Source organism: Periophthalmus magnuspinnatus, chromosome 24 (genome assembly GCF_009829125.3).
Source record: "Periophthalmus magnuspinnatus isolate fPerMag1 chromosome 24, fPerMag1.2.pri, whole genome shotgun sequence".
NCBI lineage: Eukaryota > Metazoa > Chordata > Actinopteri > Gobiiformes > Gobiidae > Periophthalmus > Periophthalmus magnuspinnatus.
The window spans coordinates 10,816,140-10,831,820 of record NC_047149.1 but is presented as its reverse complement, the minus strand read 5'-3'; the positions used below and the strand labels follow the sequence as shown (position 1 = coordinate 10,831,820).

Below are 15,681 nucleotides of genomic sequence, written 5' to 3'. Positions count from 1 at the left end.
ACGCAGACCGCAGTGTCACCAGATAAGCTAGTGATAAGCTTTCCGTGTTAACTCAATACCTTTTTATCTTTAACAAAACAGTTGTGCTACACCTGTGGAAAATGTGTTAAGAATAGCAATCGTCTTTGAGATGCCTCACTAGCACCGGAGTGTACTTTTCTTAGAGATTTGGATCAGAAAGCGCCTGATCGATAAGTGGAGTCAAAAATAACTGTGGTGTATTGATGCTTATCCTGGCGTGGTGCTTTGAAGACTCCTCATACCAGCTCTCCACAGCCAATCTCTTGTTTTCCAACAGCCCCGAAACACACCGCTGCTTCTTACAGACTGCATGCGCTCCAGACCGGCCCCGCACTGCCAATGGGACCAAGCGAAGGAGAGACTGCCAGCTCCTGTTCTCCGAGAGGGGGGGTCTGCTCAAGCACAACCATTCAGGGGGATTTAGGAGCTCATCTGCCAGCAATAAAAGGCTGAAACTGGATACTTGGTGAGATTAATTACCTCGATAGGCCACGATAATGCCATTTAAATGGGAAAGTAATTAAAGTGCACCTTCCATGAAAATTATTCATTGCTGATGGATTGGGTGACGGACAAATCGGGAGGCAGTTACAGCAAACTACAGGTTAAGTGCTTTCTTCTTCAATGCCGTTGGATGTTCGAGCTCTGCCCAGTTCTCGTGAGGGCAGGCTATGCGGGGTAGTTAAGGGGGGAGTTGTACTAGGCGGGGGGGAGGTGGATGCGGGGTGCCAGGTAATGCTAAACCGCCGCTACAAAGAGGGATCCGCTTAACTGGAAAGCGAGACTGGGAGTGCTGAGCTGCGAACGGCGAATGAATCAATCGGTCCTTTCTGTCCAAGGCCACCAAGGCGGAGTGGGACGCCGGTGTCGGTTTCACAAATGCTCGGGATCCGTTTAGCAAAGACAACGCGTCAATAAAGCGTCTTTATGGATTAGCGCACACATAAGCAGGACTTTTAACTTCTGCGGTAATGGCCCAGTGCGTATTTGTGTCAGTGGAAAGAAGCCAGATGTATGGACCAGAGTTTGAGCTGGTTCTACAAAAGTTAGCAAGTTTAGATCAACTTAAGGTTGCACTGTCATGTTTTTGAAGTAATTTTTTGGCACTGATTAAGATAGAAGCAGAAAAATGGCTTATGGGTTCTGCAAAGACTTTGAACCTTGACAGAGCGCGTACTACGTTGGACAAAACTCTTCAACTTTAGCTGAAAGGGCACCTGCTAAAGTTGGAAGAAGTGTCTTGCCAAATCAGTGTGCAACTTTGAATCGACTAACGTATGGCCAACAACAATTCCTTTCAGTTTAGTTGAGTGGGTTGGTAAAACCTTTTGGCCTTTTTAGAATTTGTAGATTTCTTAAAATGTTTTGACATGGATATAAAGTTGTTTTGCACTTCAGGGCCACCGTACTTCCATGCTAGAGAAGATTCATCATTCCATTACAATTGTCTGAACATATTTCCGATCTAAACCAGATACGCCTATAGGTGAAGCCAGAGACAGACGTTGGACAGTGACGCGCGTTGTGGTTGCCGGTGCGATTCCAGACGTTTGGCTCCAGGACACGCCGCCTCTCTTCTCTCTTGACTCCAACAAAAACACCAATATTTGCCTCTCACGCGAACGCAAGTGCAGAGGCTTTCACTTCAAAGTCAGTGCTTAGCTCACATTCCTGACTGGCTGCATGCATTCTGCGCACAAAAGGGAGAGGCCTGTTGTTCCTTTTGAATCTTTAAGTAGGTTTGGACTCCAGGGCGACCATAACATCATCCCAGTTTCACAGCACGGAAAGACAAACCGCAACGGCTAAAAATAAAGAGCAGAAGATGTGTGAACGCTGTAAAAAAGAGATATTTAGACAGCATAACGTGAGTTCAGAATATTAAGTTTGATTTGTAGGTTGTAAATTTGTGGGACTATATTTCATTTCTTCTTTCTGGTTTCAAACTAAATCCACCCTTTTCAGCTCTAATACAGATTTCGATACTAAGGGCTTAAGTATCTGCCGATTCCTGATATCATCTGATACCAACGACATTTATTTTCTTTATACAAAAATAAAATAAGGCAAAACTGATCCATATGAACAGATTTTATGAGACTTTCTGGGCCAGTGACAACCAGTACATTATTGCATCAGTTTAAAGGTCCAACCAGGATATCAACTGAACCGATACCTGAAAGCCGATATCCGATCCAGTTAATCGGCTATTTACTTTTTCAGTTAACGATTCACTCTGTAACTTTTATGTTGAAGCGTTCACCTCTTGCTTGGTTTGGAAATGCTATAATTTTACTTAAATGTCATTAATCGTGTTTTATGGCTAAAAATATACCTCGAAAAACATGCATTCTTACATTCTTACATAAGTTTAATGCCATACTGTGGAACACTTAGTAAATAAACAAAATTTCCATGGAGATTTTGACTCCACTGACAAATATTTTTTCTCAAACTTAATAAAATACAGTAAAATAATATGAAACCTATAGAAATGACCTCGCAAAAGGAAAGGAAAGTACATCCAACTCAATATTGTAAGTGCCAGATATTTCCAGATATTCTTTTGACAGTGTACAGTGTAGACGTAAAGCATTGAAACCAGTATCTGTCTGACTGTGACATCTCATTCTGTCTGATGAGGAATCTCGCCCACACACCCATGGGACGCTATTTGCTGGAATCACTGGTATTTAAGGCTTATGTCATGAAAAACAGCAGGCTCTAGCCAAATCCGTAAGAAGGCAGCTCATATTGTCAACATGAAAAATCCCTTGCATCTTTAACAAGGCTTATGGAGGAGTACATGTCAATTTGTTGAGCGTTCCAGACAATAAGTGAACTGGCAGTGATGGCATGGTGGGTTTTGTGATCTGAAGAATTCCTCTGACTTCTGGAAACAATGGGCACATTTTAATACGACTGACAGTTTAAAGTTTGTTTGAATTACACAAACTTTATTGATCCAAAACAAAGGACTGAGTTGCACAAAAAAAAACAACACAAAACTAATTCAAATAACAAAGAAGATGAAGAATTTCAGAACCACATTTTAGATTGAATAGCCAAATGAAACGATCTGGTCAAATAACAAAAGTCCAATTTATAAAGCAATTTTCTTTATTGCAAACTTCAATTGTTAAAAATCAAAGAACTTTTTTTCAATTGCAAGTCCATGTTCTCACAGTTGTATACACATATCTATAACAACATTGGAGACAAGGTTGTAGAAGTGTCTTGCCAAAGGGTGCAATGGCAGTACGCATTATTAGTAAAGAGACAAACATAGCCTTGATTGCTACTGTTACTGCTGTGCTCTAGGAGACTCTCTGTTGTATCGTCTCCTGGGATTCATTAATATTGAATCAAAAGCATGTATCGTTTTATATTTTATTTATTGACCTTTATTTAACCAGGATCGTCCCGCTGAGATTAAGAATCGCTTTTTCAGGGAAATCCAGGCCCCAGGGGGGACTCTGTTCTACATGTTTTTAGATGCAGAACAGAGCACCCAACTGGAGCACCCAGAGGAAACCTACACAGAACATGCAAACTGCACACAGAAAGGCCCCGTGCCACATCAGAATCAAATCCAGGACCTTCTTGCTGTGAGGTGAGAGTGCTAACCGCTGCACTGTACATTTTTATCATATTACTCTATTCTGAGTCTGTTTTGTGACAACAGTGTCTCATCTGCAGCCCATGTACCACAGCTCCGCACGCTACTGTTTGGATAAACATTTTTGAGCGAGTATTCAATAAGAAAAAGAATGTCTGTATCCAGTGTTTTTGTTGGCTTGTTCGGACATTCCCAGCATTCCTTCTGCTCCTCGTGCACCTCACCGCAGTGTAAATAAATAATGCCCTGCCGCTGTCACAGGCCTGTTCAGGACAGGGCTCTCCACAGTGACCTCGCTCCCCCGAACAACAGAGAAGAGACGTTATGCTACTGTTAGCATAAGAGGAATCTGACTGATCACCACAGCCACGACACATCTGAAGTAGGACAGATCAATTTTGGAAAGAAATTAAATAAAATTAATTGTATAATTGCAATATATAATTTAAGGTGCACTGTGCAACTTTTCTAGTAGAGGGTCTGCATTCTGGCTCGTCTCTAAGGCTATGCCAAAGCTCGAAAGATCGACATATCGCAATCTAAACAATCTAATCTTTGGTCGATCTCGACGATAAGGCGAGTGCATTTTAATCGACAGAGCCGACCCTCCGGCAGTAGAGCGAGTGGTGCTGAAGAGGAGTCAGAGCTCTGAGTCTGTATGCCTCCTCATGTGTCCTCCCGTTTCACAACTTTTGACTTAAATCTGCACAATTTGACTAAAAGTCTCCTTCCCTCTTCCTCGCTGTGTGTGGTGCCATCTGCCCCCGCTCCCTCTCAGCAGCTCCTCACCTTTTCTTCTTTCCCTCCTCTTGTGCTTCTTATCATTATAATCCAAGTTACGAAAGTGAATGACTATTTTCTCATCATTTATGAGTGGAACTTAAGACCTATTTTAGCGCACGGACATCGCTCGTGTTTCTGTTGATAGCGATAACGTGCACATGCTTTTAGGCTTCATATATTATACAAAACTCACTTCAAACTTTAAATGTGGATTTCTGCGGAATGACTGGTTCTATCAACACAAAATATAAACTGTGGTGATCCAGACACCCTGCTCTTTGAACCTGAAGTCCACCTCTATGTTTTTAATAAGATGGAAGAAGATTGAATTGAAATCAAGATCAATCGATATTAAGAAAAAAAACAATCTTGATTCTTTTTTCCCCCCATTTTGTCCTCGCCTCTGTGGAGATGTTATTGCTTTGCCTACAATGTTCCACAGACATATTTATCTCTATGGAGACCAGCAGGCAGCACAACCAGGTCAAGTTACAGGTCTGATCTGTGAAGAGGCAACCCTGCTCACAGTAAGAATGCATTTTTTTTCAAAGTATTTTTGAGTAATAGAAATGCTAACCCTAAACCTGTATGAACAGATGAACATCCCATGCAAAGTAAGTACAACTCCACGGAAACAAACCAGATAACCGTACACCAAAAAAGTTACATAGTATACCTTTAAAAAAATAAAAAAAGGCATTTGAGAATAAGTTTGGAGGAGTCTAAACTACAGGGGCAAGCAGCTTTTATCATAAGACACCATGAGGCAGGATGTTTTGTTCTCTGCACAATTTAGAGCCGAAATTATATCTGAATAATTGTAGCTGCTGTAATTTACAAACAGCGGACACTCGAAATATCATTCAGATTAGACTGAACAATAATCTGAACACACAACCCAACATGAACCTCACTTTTGTGTCTTCTGTTCCATCTCAGCCGTGCAGACTGTGTGCCTCATACTGAATACACTGGAGTAAATATGAGGTATTATTCCAACAAATTGGTTCTAGGGGCTCGTTTATAACCAAACAAAGAATTATGGGATTGGGCAGCGGTATAACAGTCCTACAATATTAACTTACGCACAAGATAATCTGCATGTGACACAAAGATACAATCAGTGGTGGAACGTAACAGTAGTAAAGTTTGATACCTAAGTATACATTTTAGTTATCTATACTTTGCTTAAGTACATTTTAAAGTGGATACTTTTTACCTTTAATCCCTACATTTTTTTAACTGAGCTGAAAAGTAAAATTATTTTTTTATGATTGTTTAAGACCTGCTGAAAAGACTGAGAGGTTTATTTTCAGCAAACAAAAACATAAAAAGAAAAAGCTAGGAAAAAAACTACGAGTACTTCAATTGTTTCTGTTGAACAAAATTCAGCACAAATCTTTATCAAAATCACTATTTGAAGATTTAAATCTGAATTAAATAGTTTTACTTTTTTAAACTGGTATTTTTAGTAGATTTTTCCATGTGATACTTTTACTTTTTTTTACTTTTACTTAGTATTTTTTTTACTCCGGTATCTGTACTTTTATGTAAGTAACAAAATACAATACAGTATTAAGTAGAGTGTCCTTCAGGTTGTCAACAGGTTGTTTTCCTGGTTTTACCGCTGGTGTACAGGGAATTCTCTGGTACATTTTGTCAGACTGAAAAACACAAATATTTCATATTTCATGAAGTAGTCAAAATTTTAAAAGAATGTCTGCTACTACAAAATAATACATCATCGATATGTGAATGAGCCTTCTACTGATAACTTGAGGTCAGTGGTGACTACTGCACTGTATAAACCAGTACAATTAAAACAAGTGCTCAAAGTACATACTGTGTGGAGAACCGCAAAGGTTAAAGTACTACGACGTGGTACTACTATGGAAAGAAAATGGGTAGCTAAAACTAGAATACCTCTTGTTAACATGTTTTGATGCCTGGTGGTTCTTGGGAGTGTCCTATCGAAAGTTATTAAGCCACAAATGATCAATAGAATATGTTTGATTTTTTTATTTTAATAATACGATTCTGTTCAAACATGTCGACAAGAATTGACAAAAAGACTGAAATAGGAACTGACAAACCACCATCACATTTCAGAACATGTTTGTACAGGTGTAAATCTAAGTATAAGACGGGAAGAAAAAGTAGAGTTCAGTACTAAAACTAGTAACAAAAATAGATACTAATTTGAACAGGTATCGATACTAAAAAGACACAATCACAGGACAGAAATGAACCTTTCCTGAATAACTTCATGGACCACTATGTAACCTACGAAAGTTACAATGTTGAAAACCACATTCTACTGTCTAAAGAAAGTGTTTTTTTATTATCATCGTGGTATCGGAATCTGTATTAAGTATCGAGTCTGTTCCTCTGTGTGGAAATCGAGTTTGAAATATTTGCATTGATACTAATAGACAGATATCCATTATAACTTGTGAGCACATGGGAATCCCGCCCGCTCCGCTCCCTCCTCCCTGACACGGCGGCATCTCCAGTACCCTCTCCGTCTCGTCTCTGCGTGGTCCGTAGCCTCTGGCCCGGATGACTGCATCCCGTGGGCTCGGCCGGACGTAACAGAACGCTCCGGCGCTTTGTAATTGGACCTTCCTAAAACAATTTCAGCTCTGCCCGCTCATTAGAGAGCCCCTGCATTATTAAAGCTTTTATGGCTCATCATTCAGAATTGATTAACCTTTTGGTGGCAAACCGTCGCCCCAAAGCACTCGCAGAACCTTCAAAACCAGCAGCGGCAGCCTCTTCCTCCCTCCCTCTCCTTACTTACTCCTCCTTTTTCCTTCTTCCTTTTCTTCCTTCTCTCAGTCTTGCTCGCAGGACCTTAAAAAACAGCAGCAGCGGCAGCCTCACTTCCCTTCCTCTCTTCCTCTTCACTCCTCATCTTCCTTCCTCACTCCTCTTCCTCCCTCACTCCTTTTCCTCCCTCCCTCACTCCCTCTCGCAGAATCTTACAAACCAGCATCAACAGCCTCCTCCCAAATCCGTCCCCATCCTCGCTTCCTCACTCTCTACTCTTCTTCCCTCCCTCCCAGTCCCTCTTCTTCCCACCTTCTCTTCCTTCTTCCTCCCTCCTTTTCCTCCCATCTCACCCCTTCTCTTCCTCCCTCTTATTTATCCGTCCCAGGCCGTCTCTTTCTTATCTCCTCTTCCTCCCATCTCACTCTTCTGCTTCCTCTCTCCCAGTCCCTCTTCCTCCCACTCCATGCATTTCTCTTCCTACCTCCCTGCAACTCTTCTTTCTTCCTCCTCTCCCTCGCTCCTCTTCTTCCCTCCCCGCCCCTCCTCTGCCTCACTCCGGTAATGAGCGAGTGTGAGGGCTTTTGGGAGCAGAGGAGCAGAATGTGAATGCAGATGGTGATCCGTGTGATGAGGAATTCACACCTCCACTAATTACACCAAAGGAACTGTCTGTATGAGGCGGGAGCTGCGAGGTGCCCAGCGCTTATTGTTCCAGGAAATCTAATTACCTCTCAGCTATGTCTTAAATGAGTCTAAGTACAGACTGCAGAGGAGAGCAGAGGAGGGCAGAGGAGAGCAGAGGAGGGCAGAGGAGAGCAGAGGAGAGCAGAGGAGAGCAGAGGAGAGCAGAGGAGAGCAGAGGAGAGCAGAGGAGAGCAGAGGAGGGCAGAGGAGGGCAGAGGAGAGCAGAGGAGAGCAGAGGAGAGCAGAGGAGAGCAGAGGAGAGCAGAGGAGAGCAGAGGAGGAGAGCAGAGGAGAGTAGAGAGTAGAGTAGCAGAGAGAAGAGGAGAGCAGAGGAGAGTAGAGGAGAAGAGAGAAGAGGAGAGCAGAGGAGAGTAGAGGAGAAGAGAGAAGAGGAGAGCAGAGGAGAGTAGAGGAGGAGCAGGAGTTCTTCAGGCCACACTTAGATACACAGACCACAGGTTTAGGGATACACAGGGACCAGTGCTGGAATGAGACAAGGACCAAACAAGGCTACTCCTGCAAATATTTCTCATGTATGGTGCTGATGTTTGTTAAAAAAAAGAAAAAAAAAAAAAAAAAAAAGGGAAAAGGAATAATAAAAAAAAAATTAAAAAAAACAAAAAATAAATAGAAATAAGTACTAAAACTACTATTAATAATAATAATAATAATAATAATAATAATAATAATAATAATAATAATAATAATAATAATTGTGGAGATAAGAAGCTAATTTATTTTATTATTTATTTAATTTAATAGGAAAAAAAAATCATAATTGAAGGCTTTGTATAGCAGTGCTTTTAAAAGTCAAATCTATTTCTGAGCAAACAAGGCATGAACCAATCCATTTAACTTTATTTTCATTAATAATAGGGTTTAATAGTCCCGCCCACTTCGAAGCCTGCTGTGGTTCTGTAAGTAGATTTCCCATTCATTTTTCCCATAGACTTTCAAACAGTTTAAAGAGGGGGGTATTATGCAAAATCGAATTTTCTTTAGCTTTGTAACATGTTATAACATTGTTCCCTCATCAAAAACATTCCTGAAGATGTGTGAGATGTCATCCATGCATGTTTGAGTATTTTAGCGATGCCTCCTGGGCCCTATTCAAAGCCTCCTCATGGTTAGCGGTACGACTCTGTGTTCAGCCCACAAACCTACGTCATCCACGCTCCCACACGACAAATCTCCATAAATCTACAAAAACATGATGCAAAACTGTACACAGCAACCTGACAAATCTGAAGTGATGTGCAGTAGTTTCATTAACGGGACGCACCCTGATTGGGTTGTGATAGCGCTCTGAAGAGGGAGTGACTTAGCGTGGAGAGCGTCAAATAGGAAGATTAGTAACAAGTTCTCAAATATAAATATGCATAGCTATCTTAAACAACACATCAGCAACGATATCAATGTAATATGACAACATGGCTGCTTTAGTGGTAAAAAAAATGAATGTATAAGTAGATGCAAAAAGCAAAAGTGTTTATTTGTATTCAACAATAGCGTGCCATATGACTTCATCCATATGCCTGTATATCTGGTGATCATGGTTCCTATTCTGCTGCAGTCTGAGTGTGTATGCGTGACTGTGAACAGATGGAGTGGGTCGCGCAGCCGTAAAGAGCCGCTAACCCCTGTGGCATTTCATTACATTCACACCACGGTCCCAGAACACTGCTCAGATCTGACTATACAACGACAAACATGCATTTCTCAAACTTTATATCAGCTAACAGCAGCTTTAGCGTGTTTCGCAAAGCTTAAATCTTGTTTGTTTTAAATATAATTCCTTGTAAATATCTTTTCTTGCATGCACGATAGTTAGTATGTGCAAAATATGGTTTATGGTGATGGTTAAGGCGATACTTTTACTGATGTTATGCCTGGCTCAGGTGCACAACAAAAAGTGGGGACAACGCAGAGTAAGCGCTCAAAAGTAAGATTTAATTTACACAAAGATGAAATAATAATACTATTTATAAAAACAAAGGCATGAGGTTATGTGCAGTGTATGTATTGCGGAAACGTGAAAGGAGGACTAGTTCATTTTTAATGGTTTGCAGTCACCTAAATGAATTCTTGAGCGTCCCGACTGTTCAATATAACTTTTTAGAGGTCAGAGCGGAGTTTAGCATTCACGGAAATTCTTACAACAACTAGCATGTAAAAGTGAACTTCCTATTTCTCTATAAATTAGCCACAAACAGCACACAACAGTCTTATTTTGACCTAAAAGCTGTTTTTTGGGACAAGGAAAACTCTAAAAATCAGTTTCAGATCCTTTAAGAACTGCCAAGACACTGTGAGATTCATATTTTTCTTATCTCCCTTAAAACTCATCCAGGGAATATCAGATACAAAATCCTGACACATTCTTGGCGAGTGATCTCAGTCTCTACTACAGCTAATTGCTAACAATCAAAGCAAGTTCACTCCTGAATTGTAAAATCTATTTACATAAACTTACGTCATCTGTTTTATCAACTGCACGATTCCATGGAAATAAAAAGTCAAAACCATACTTTGTGACATTCTCCGTGGAGATTGATGCACTTTAAGCCAAAGGAACAACATTACCATGGAAACAAGCAGGAGTATACTCCTCCAGGCCAAATAAAAGTCAGGTTTGTGAAGATCAAGCTCGCTCTCAGTAAGGACACATGTTTTTATGTTTTTCAGGGCACTAAAAGGTTTAAAAGGTTACATATTATAGCTTTAAATTAATATAACTTCTTGTAAATATAATTTAAGGTGTATGCGCTCCACCAGGCCAAATAAGAATCAGGTTTGTGCAGATACAAGCCCGCATGTTTTTATGTTTTTCAGTGCAATAAAAAAGTTAAAAAGGTTACATACTGTGGCTTTAAATGAATATAACTTCTTGTAAATATAATAAAAGGAGTATGCCCTCCTCCAGGCCAAATGAAAGTCAGGTTTGTGGAGATGCAAGCCTGTTCACAGTTAAGATGAATGTTTTTTTAATGTTTTTCGAGGCAATATAAAAGGTTACATACTGTAACTTTAAATTGTAAATATCCTGCTCCTCATGGCACTTTCTTGGCTAGCAATTTCTGTGTGTACTACAACCGTCTAAGCGTACAAGCAGGTTAAGTCTCTAATGACTGTCAAACACACACAGCTCCAATATCAGCGTGTATTCAAAACAGGTTAACAGTTCATTTTAGATGTATTTCTGTCCTTGGTCAAAAGCAGCGGGCAAATCCCAGCCCTCTCCTCTGTCATGGCCCGCCGTGTCTATATATCATTCTCTGGGTGTGCGCGGCTGACACACTGTCTCTACTGCAGTTCGGAGCACACAGGAGGTTTTGTGCTGCACTAAGCAGAAAAAACACAAAAAGCTACACTGGGACTTTTCGAACTCAGGGAGAAAAATGTTTCAAACTATATAGAAAGTGACTGCCTCTCCAGAAAGTAGAGATTCGAGTGGGTAAGTCTCAATTTCTCACTCATAAAGATACTATTTCATTCCTAATTGAGCAAAAGCACATATTGGGGAGTTTTAAAATTGTTTTTGAGATTGTGGTGACATCGTAGTGAATACAAATGATTTTTTTTTGTTTTGTTGCCAGGCAAATCCAGACTGATATCGATCTGTATTTTTTATATAGAGTACTCACAATAATTTTATTTATATATCTCTCTGTCGCCCAGGTATATGAACAAAATGATTGCACATTCTAAGACAGAACAGCCCTCCGCCTCCATTTGAAACTATGATCCACTTAGAATGTCATCAAATTATTGGAAGTATTAGTGTGGGAATTTCCAATCCACAGAGAACCATCTTCCCTAAGACCTGGAATGTTGCTATGTTTATATAATAGCAATTAGCTTAGCATCTGGGGTCAGTGAATCCATGCATGCAGAACGGAGCGCTTCGTGGACGCCCAAGCGTGAAAGAGCAATCGTGTTAGATAGATCCATACAAATAATGAATAAAAGGCAGCGGGATTGTCATTTCACATTACGGCATTTTAATTACATCGGATTTGCTTTCCGACCTAGATGCAAATACTCCAGGAGCACTTAGGATTCCTGCGGGAGCCTGCGAGATTATAGTGTTTGCCACAGCAGACAGATACGAGCTGCGTCGGACAATACAATTCACGATAAAGGTATACAAGGTGTCTCTCGCAGTTCTTTTACTGGGGGATGAAGTTATTGCGTAGGAAATACAATGTGAGAATATCAAAAACTAATAGCAATGCATTAGTCTAGCACTTTTCCAAACACTCAAAATCACACTGCAATTTCATGCTTTTTCATTCACTCCTTGTAGTCAGTGATAGGAAGCTGCTTATCTAGCCACAGCTGCCCCGGGGTAGTGTGGCTGCCAATCTGCGCCATCTGCCCCTTCATCAATCACTAGGCATTTACACTAAACACCATATTCATAGGAAGGCCAAAGAGGCGAAGCGTCTTGCACAAGGACACAAAGACAACATGCACTGGCAGCTGGGATCGAATCGCTAACACCCAATACTGTGATAGATATACAATCCTTCAGAACACGTCGAGAACTCAGAAAATGTTAAATGACCCCGTTAAGCTTTTGACCACTGACCCTAAACTGACCCCGTTGCCCATAAAACACTTTGAAATTCTGAATCTGAACACCTTTAAAATAGCACTGGTAGAAACGATTAAAAATGTTACCCTCTAGCGATAAAACTATAGGCCGACTTGTCTTCCTTTAAACATGCATTGTTCTGAAATTACCCACAATCCCACACACTCAGGTATAGTTGATGTTCCTACCTGCTTGGCCTGTGGCGATGCTAACCGCTGCAAACAGCCTCTGCGTGCGGCTCAGGTCGGACACCCCGTTGACCGCCTCCACCTCCAGAGTATAGTTAGCATGTGCTAGCAGGTCCGTGATGCTAACGTACGTGTCCACCAGGCCCGACTGACCGGGGGAGTAGCCCACGTTGGCTCCGCAGGGCACGCACTCCTCGGGCTCCCAGCTACAGCGTCGGCAGATGACCCGGTACGTCACGTCGTTCCTGCCTCCCGTATCGGCCGGCGGGCTCCATTCCAAGCTCACCGTGGTTTGGTTGATGTTGTAGACCAGGTTCTGCGGCGCTGAGGGAGGTCCTGTCAGGGGTGGATACAGAGGAAGTGGGAATTACATAAGCAGCGAAAGTAGGGAAAGTGACAGGAAAGAGTGTGCATTGACTGGATCTGCGCGTTCACTGTTCTCTGGGAAAAAAAGGAACACTATGGGACAAGCCGGCACCAGCCTCGAGCCAAACACTGACACTCAATTATAATAAGATTCAGGTCCGCGGAAAAGAGCCGCTACTCAGAAAAGGGAAGCCGGCGCTGGCAGGTAGCAAGGTCAGAGGGAGAGCAGGGACTGGAGAATGGGCAGCTATTCAAAGGGGCCGTGTCAGAGCAGAAACACAGGTTTACAGGCACTCGTTAAAACGCAGGCAGCACCAATCACACGCATTACTTTTACTGTAATGAGATTCTACCTACACCACTGTACAAGCTCTGGGAACGCTGCTGTCCCTGTGGCCTTGGGGACAACAAATATGGAATATTTCATTCAAATTACATAATAATAAAACAATCTTTATTTGTCGTTTTGTTTACTCTCAATTAAATATCACTATGAATAACTCATTCAGTTCATTATAATGCACTTACAATAGCGTGTGCCATCTGCTATACTCCACAAATGACTATGTTATTCATTTTAGTGCTGTGCTTTAGGTGTTTTACACTCTATAGTCTGGAGTTGTTAAAAGTATCAAAAATCAGATACTAATCGATACTAAAAATACATTTGAACAGGTATTGATACTAAAAACTCACACTCACAGGACAGAAATGAACCTTTCCTGAACAGCTTTAGAATGATCTTACACTGTATCAGAACAAGTATAAGACACATAGACTAGTACACACACATGGACTAGTACACACACATGGACCACTATGAACCTACTGGACACTGAGGGATTACACAGATATAGGACCGCATGGTAAGATAAAAGAAAGTACTATGATTTAAAGTTGAAAATTATTCTAATGAGTCTAAATAAAGAGTTGTGGTATCGGAAAGAATCATTGTGGTATCGGAATGAGCATTGAGTATCGAGTCTATTCCTTAGTATCGAAGTGGCGTTTGACATTTTAGCATCGTGACAACACTAGTATACTCTATATAGGTGCTCATTCACTATTTGACTCCTGAATATTTACAAAGGGCTAAGTAAAAATCCTATCTCTTTTTTCCCTACAAGAACCCACAAAGTTATTGCAATAAAATAAATAAAATAAAAAAGTGTGTCATTTTAAATATGACTCATTAGCACGCAGTATGCTTGAGTGTGATTAATCATCATTATGGGCATGCGGTTGTACGAAAAAAATACTATACTAACACAATTCATCATTATGCTACAGGAAGGAGTACAGCAAAAGAACCGGAGAACCAACTCAGTCAGGCCAAATAAAACATACTATGGAACATTTCTGGAGGGGTTTGCCAACTGCTTGTCTCCATGGAGATGTTAATGATTTGCCTGTAATGCTCAACGGTATGGCATTAAACTTCTATCTCCATAGCAATAAGCAGCTTACATTTTACATTTAATTTTTAGCCATAAATCATCTGTAATGGAAAAAATACAAGGGAAAAGTACCCACAAGAAAAGTTACACACTGCACTTTTTAAGTTCCCCAAAACACAAGGCTATAGTGCTAAAATGTTGCGTTTCTGGGCTCATTAAGATTAGATAAAGGTCCGATTCCAGGGCTGAAACCATCCAAATGATTCTAATGAAGGTGTATGGAGTTTAAAAACACAGTGGAGCACTTCCTGTATCACTGCATGACATCACAAGGTGGAGTGTTTTCTGTTTGAGAGAAGACTAGCACGTTGCCAGTTAAGGCTACCAGACAGTCCTCTCAGATAATGTAAATATGGATCCCAGGATTAGCGCACGATGTTGTGATTCAGACGGTGTCGAGCTAAAAAGATTCAATCATGGTCCCAGTATTTACCAGAGGCTCCAGTGCTAAGCCACAAGTGCTGCTGGCTACACAGAGCCAGACACAATATCTCATTAATGACAACTCAGGTCAGCAGAGGGCAGCGGCGGGTCCACACCAAACTGAGTGAGGGTGCGTTTGAGTTTCAAAGGGGTGCAAAGTCTATATTGTTATTTATCCCACCTTAAATGAGGGCGCAGACCTTTACAAATGAGGTTGCAATGAACCCTTTTGCACCCCCGTAAACCCGGGCCCATAGACTGTATATATATATATATATAAATGGGCATAGCTAACCTGCTAGCATTACAAATAGGAAGTTAGCATGGGCCGATTCACTTCATGTTGGAAAACTGTGGCCCCTCTCTCTGTAATTGCTGCTTTCAGGCTCATTATTTTGGTCTTAAAATGTTCGTATTAACCCGTTTTACATATACACATTCTGGTATTTTTATTTTACTATTATGTCCGTAACGCAAAATTTGGATATTAATAACACTTCTTGCTAAACCAGTGGGCAGGATGGGACATTACCTTCAACAGCCTCGCTCTGGATTGGCACTTTGGTTGCTATGATATCCGTAATCAGAATTCCAAATATGGAACTTGGCTCCAATTTCGCCCCTTTAACTGCTAGCCTCGATAAGCTTCATTTGGCTGGAGCTGAACGCTATGGGTGACGTCACACTCACTTAGTCCACTTCTTTAAACAGTCTAGGGCAGACACATTTTCATCGAGGACCACATCAGGAAAGTGGCTCCTCTCAAAAGGC

General features: G+C 41.1%; 1 protein-coding gene across 2 annotated transcripts in view; it reads right to left on the bottom strand.

The window, feature by feature from the left end:
- Positions 1–15,681, bottom strand: part of epha7 (eph receptor A7) — a 127,568-nt gene that overhangs the window by 57,234 nt on the left and 54,653 nt on the right. For both annotated transcript variants that reach the window (XM_033990808.2, XM_033990809.2), the window contains exon 5: positions 12,665–13,000. In XM_033990808.2, coding sequence (XP_033846699.1) covers positions 12,665–13,000 — 336 coding nt within the window. The remainder of the gene's footprint in view (positions 1–12,664; positions 13,001–15,681) is intronic.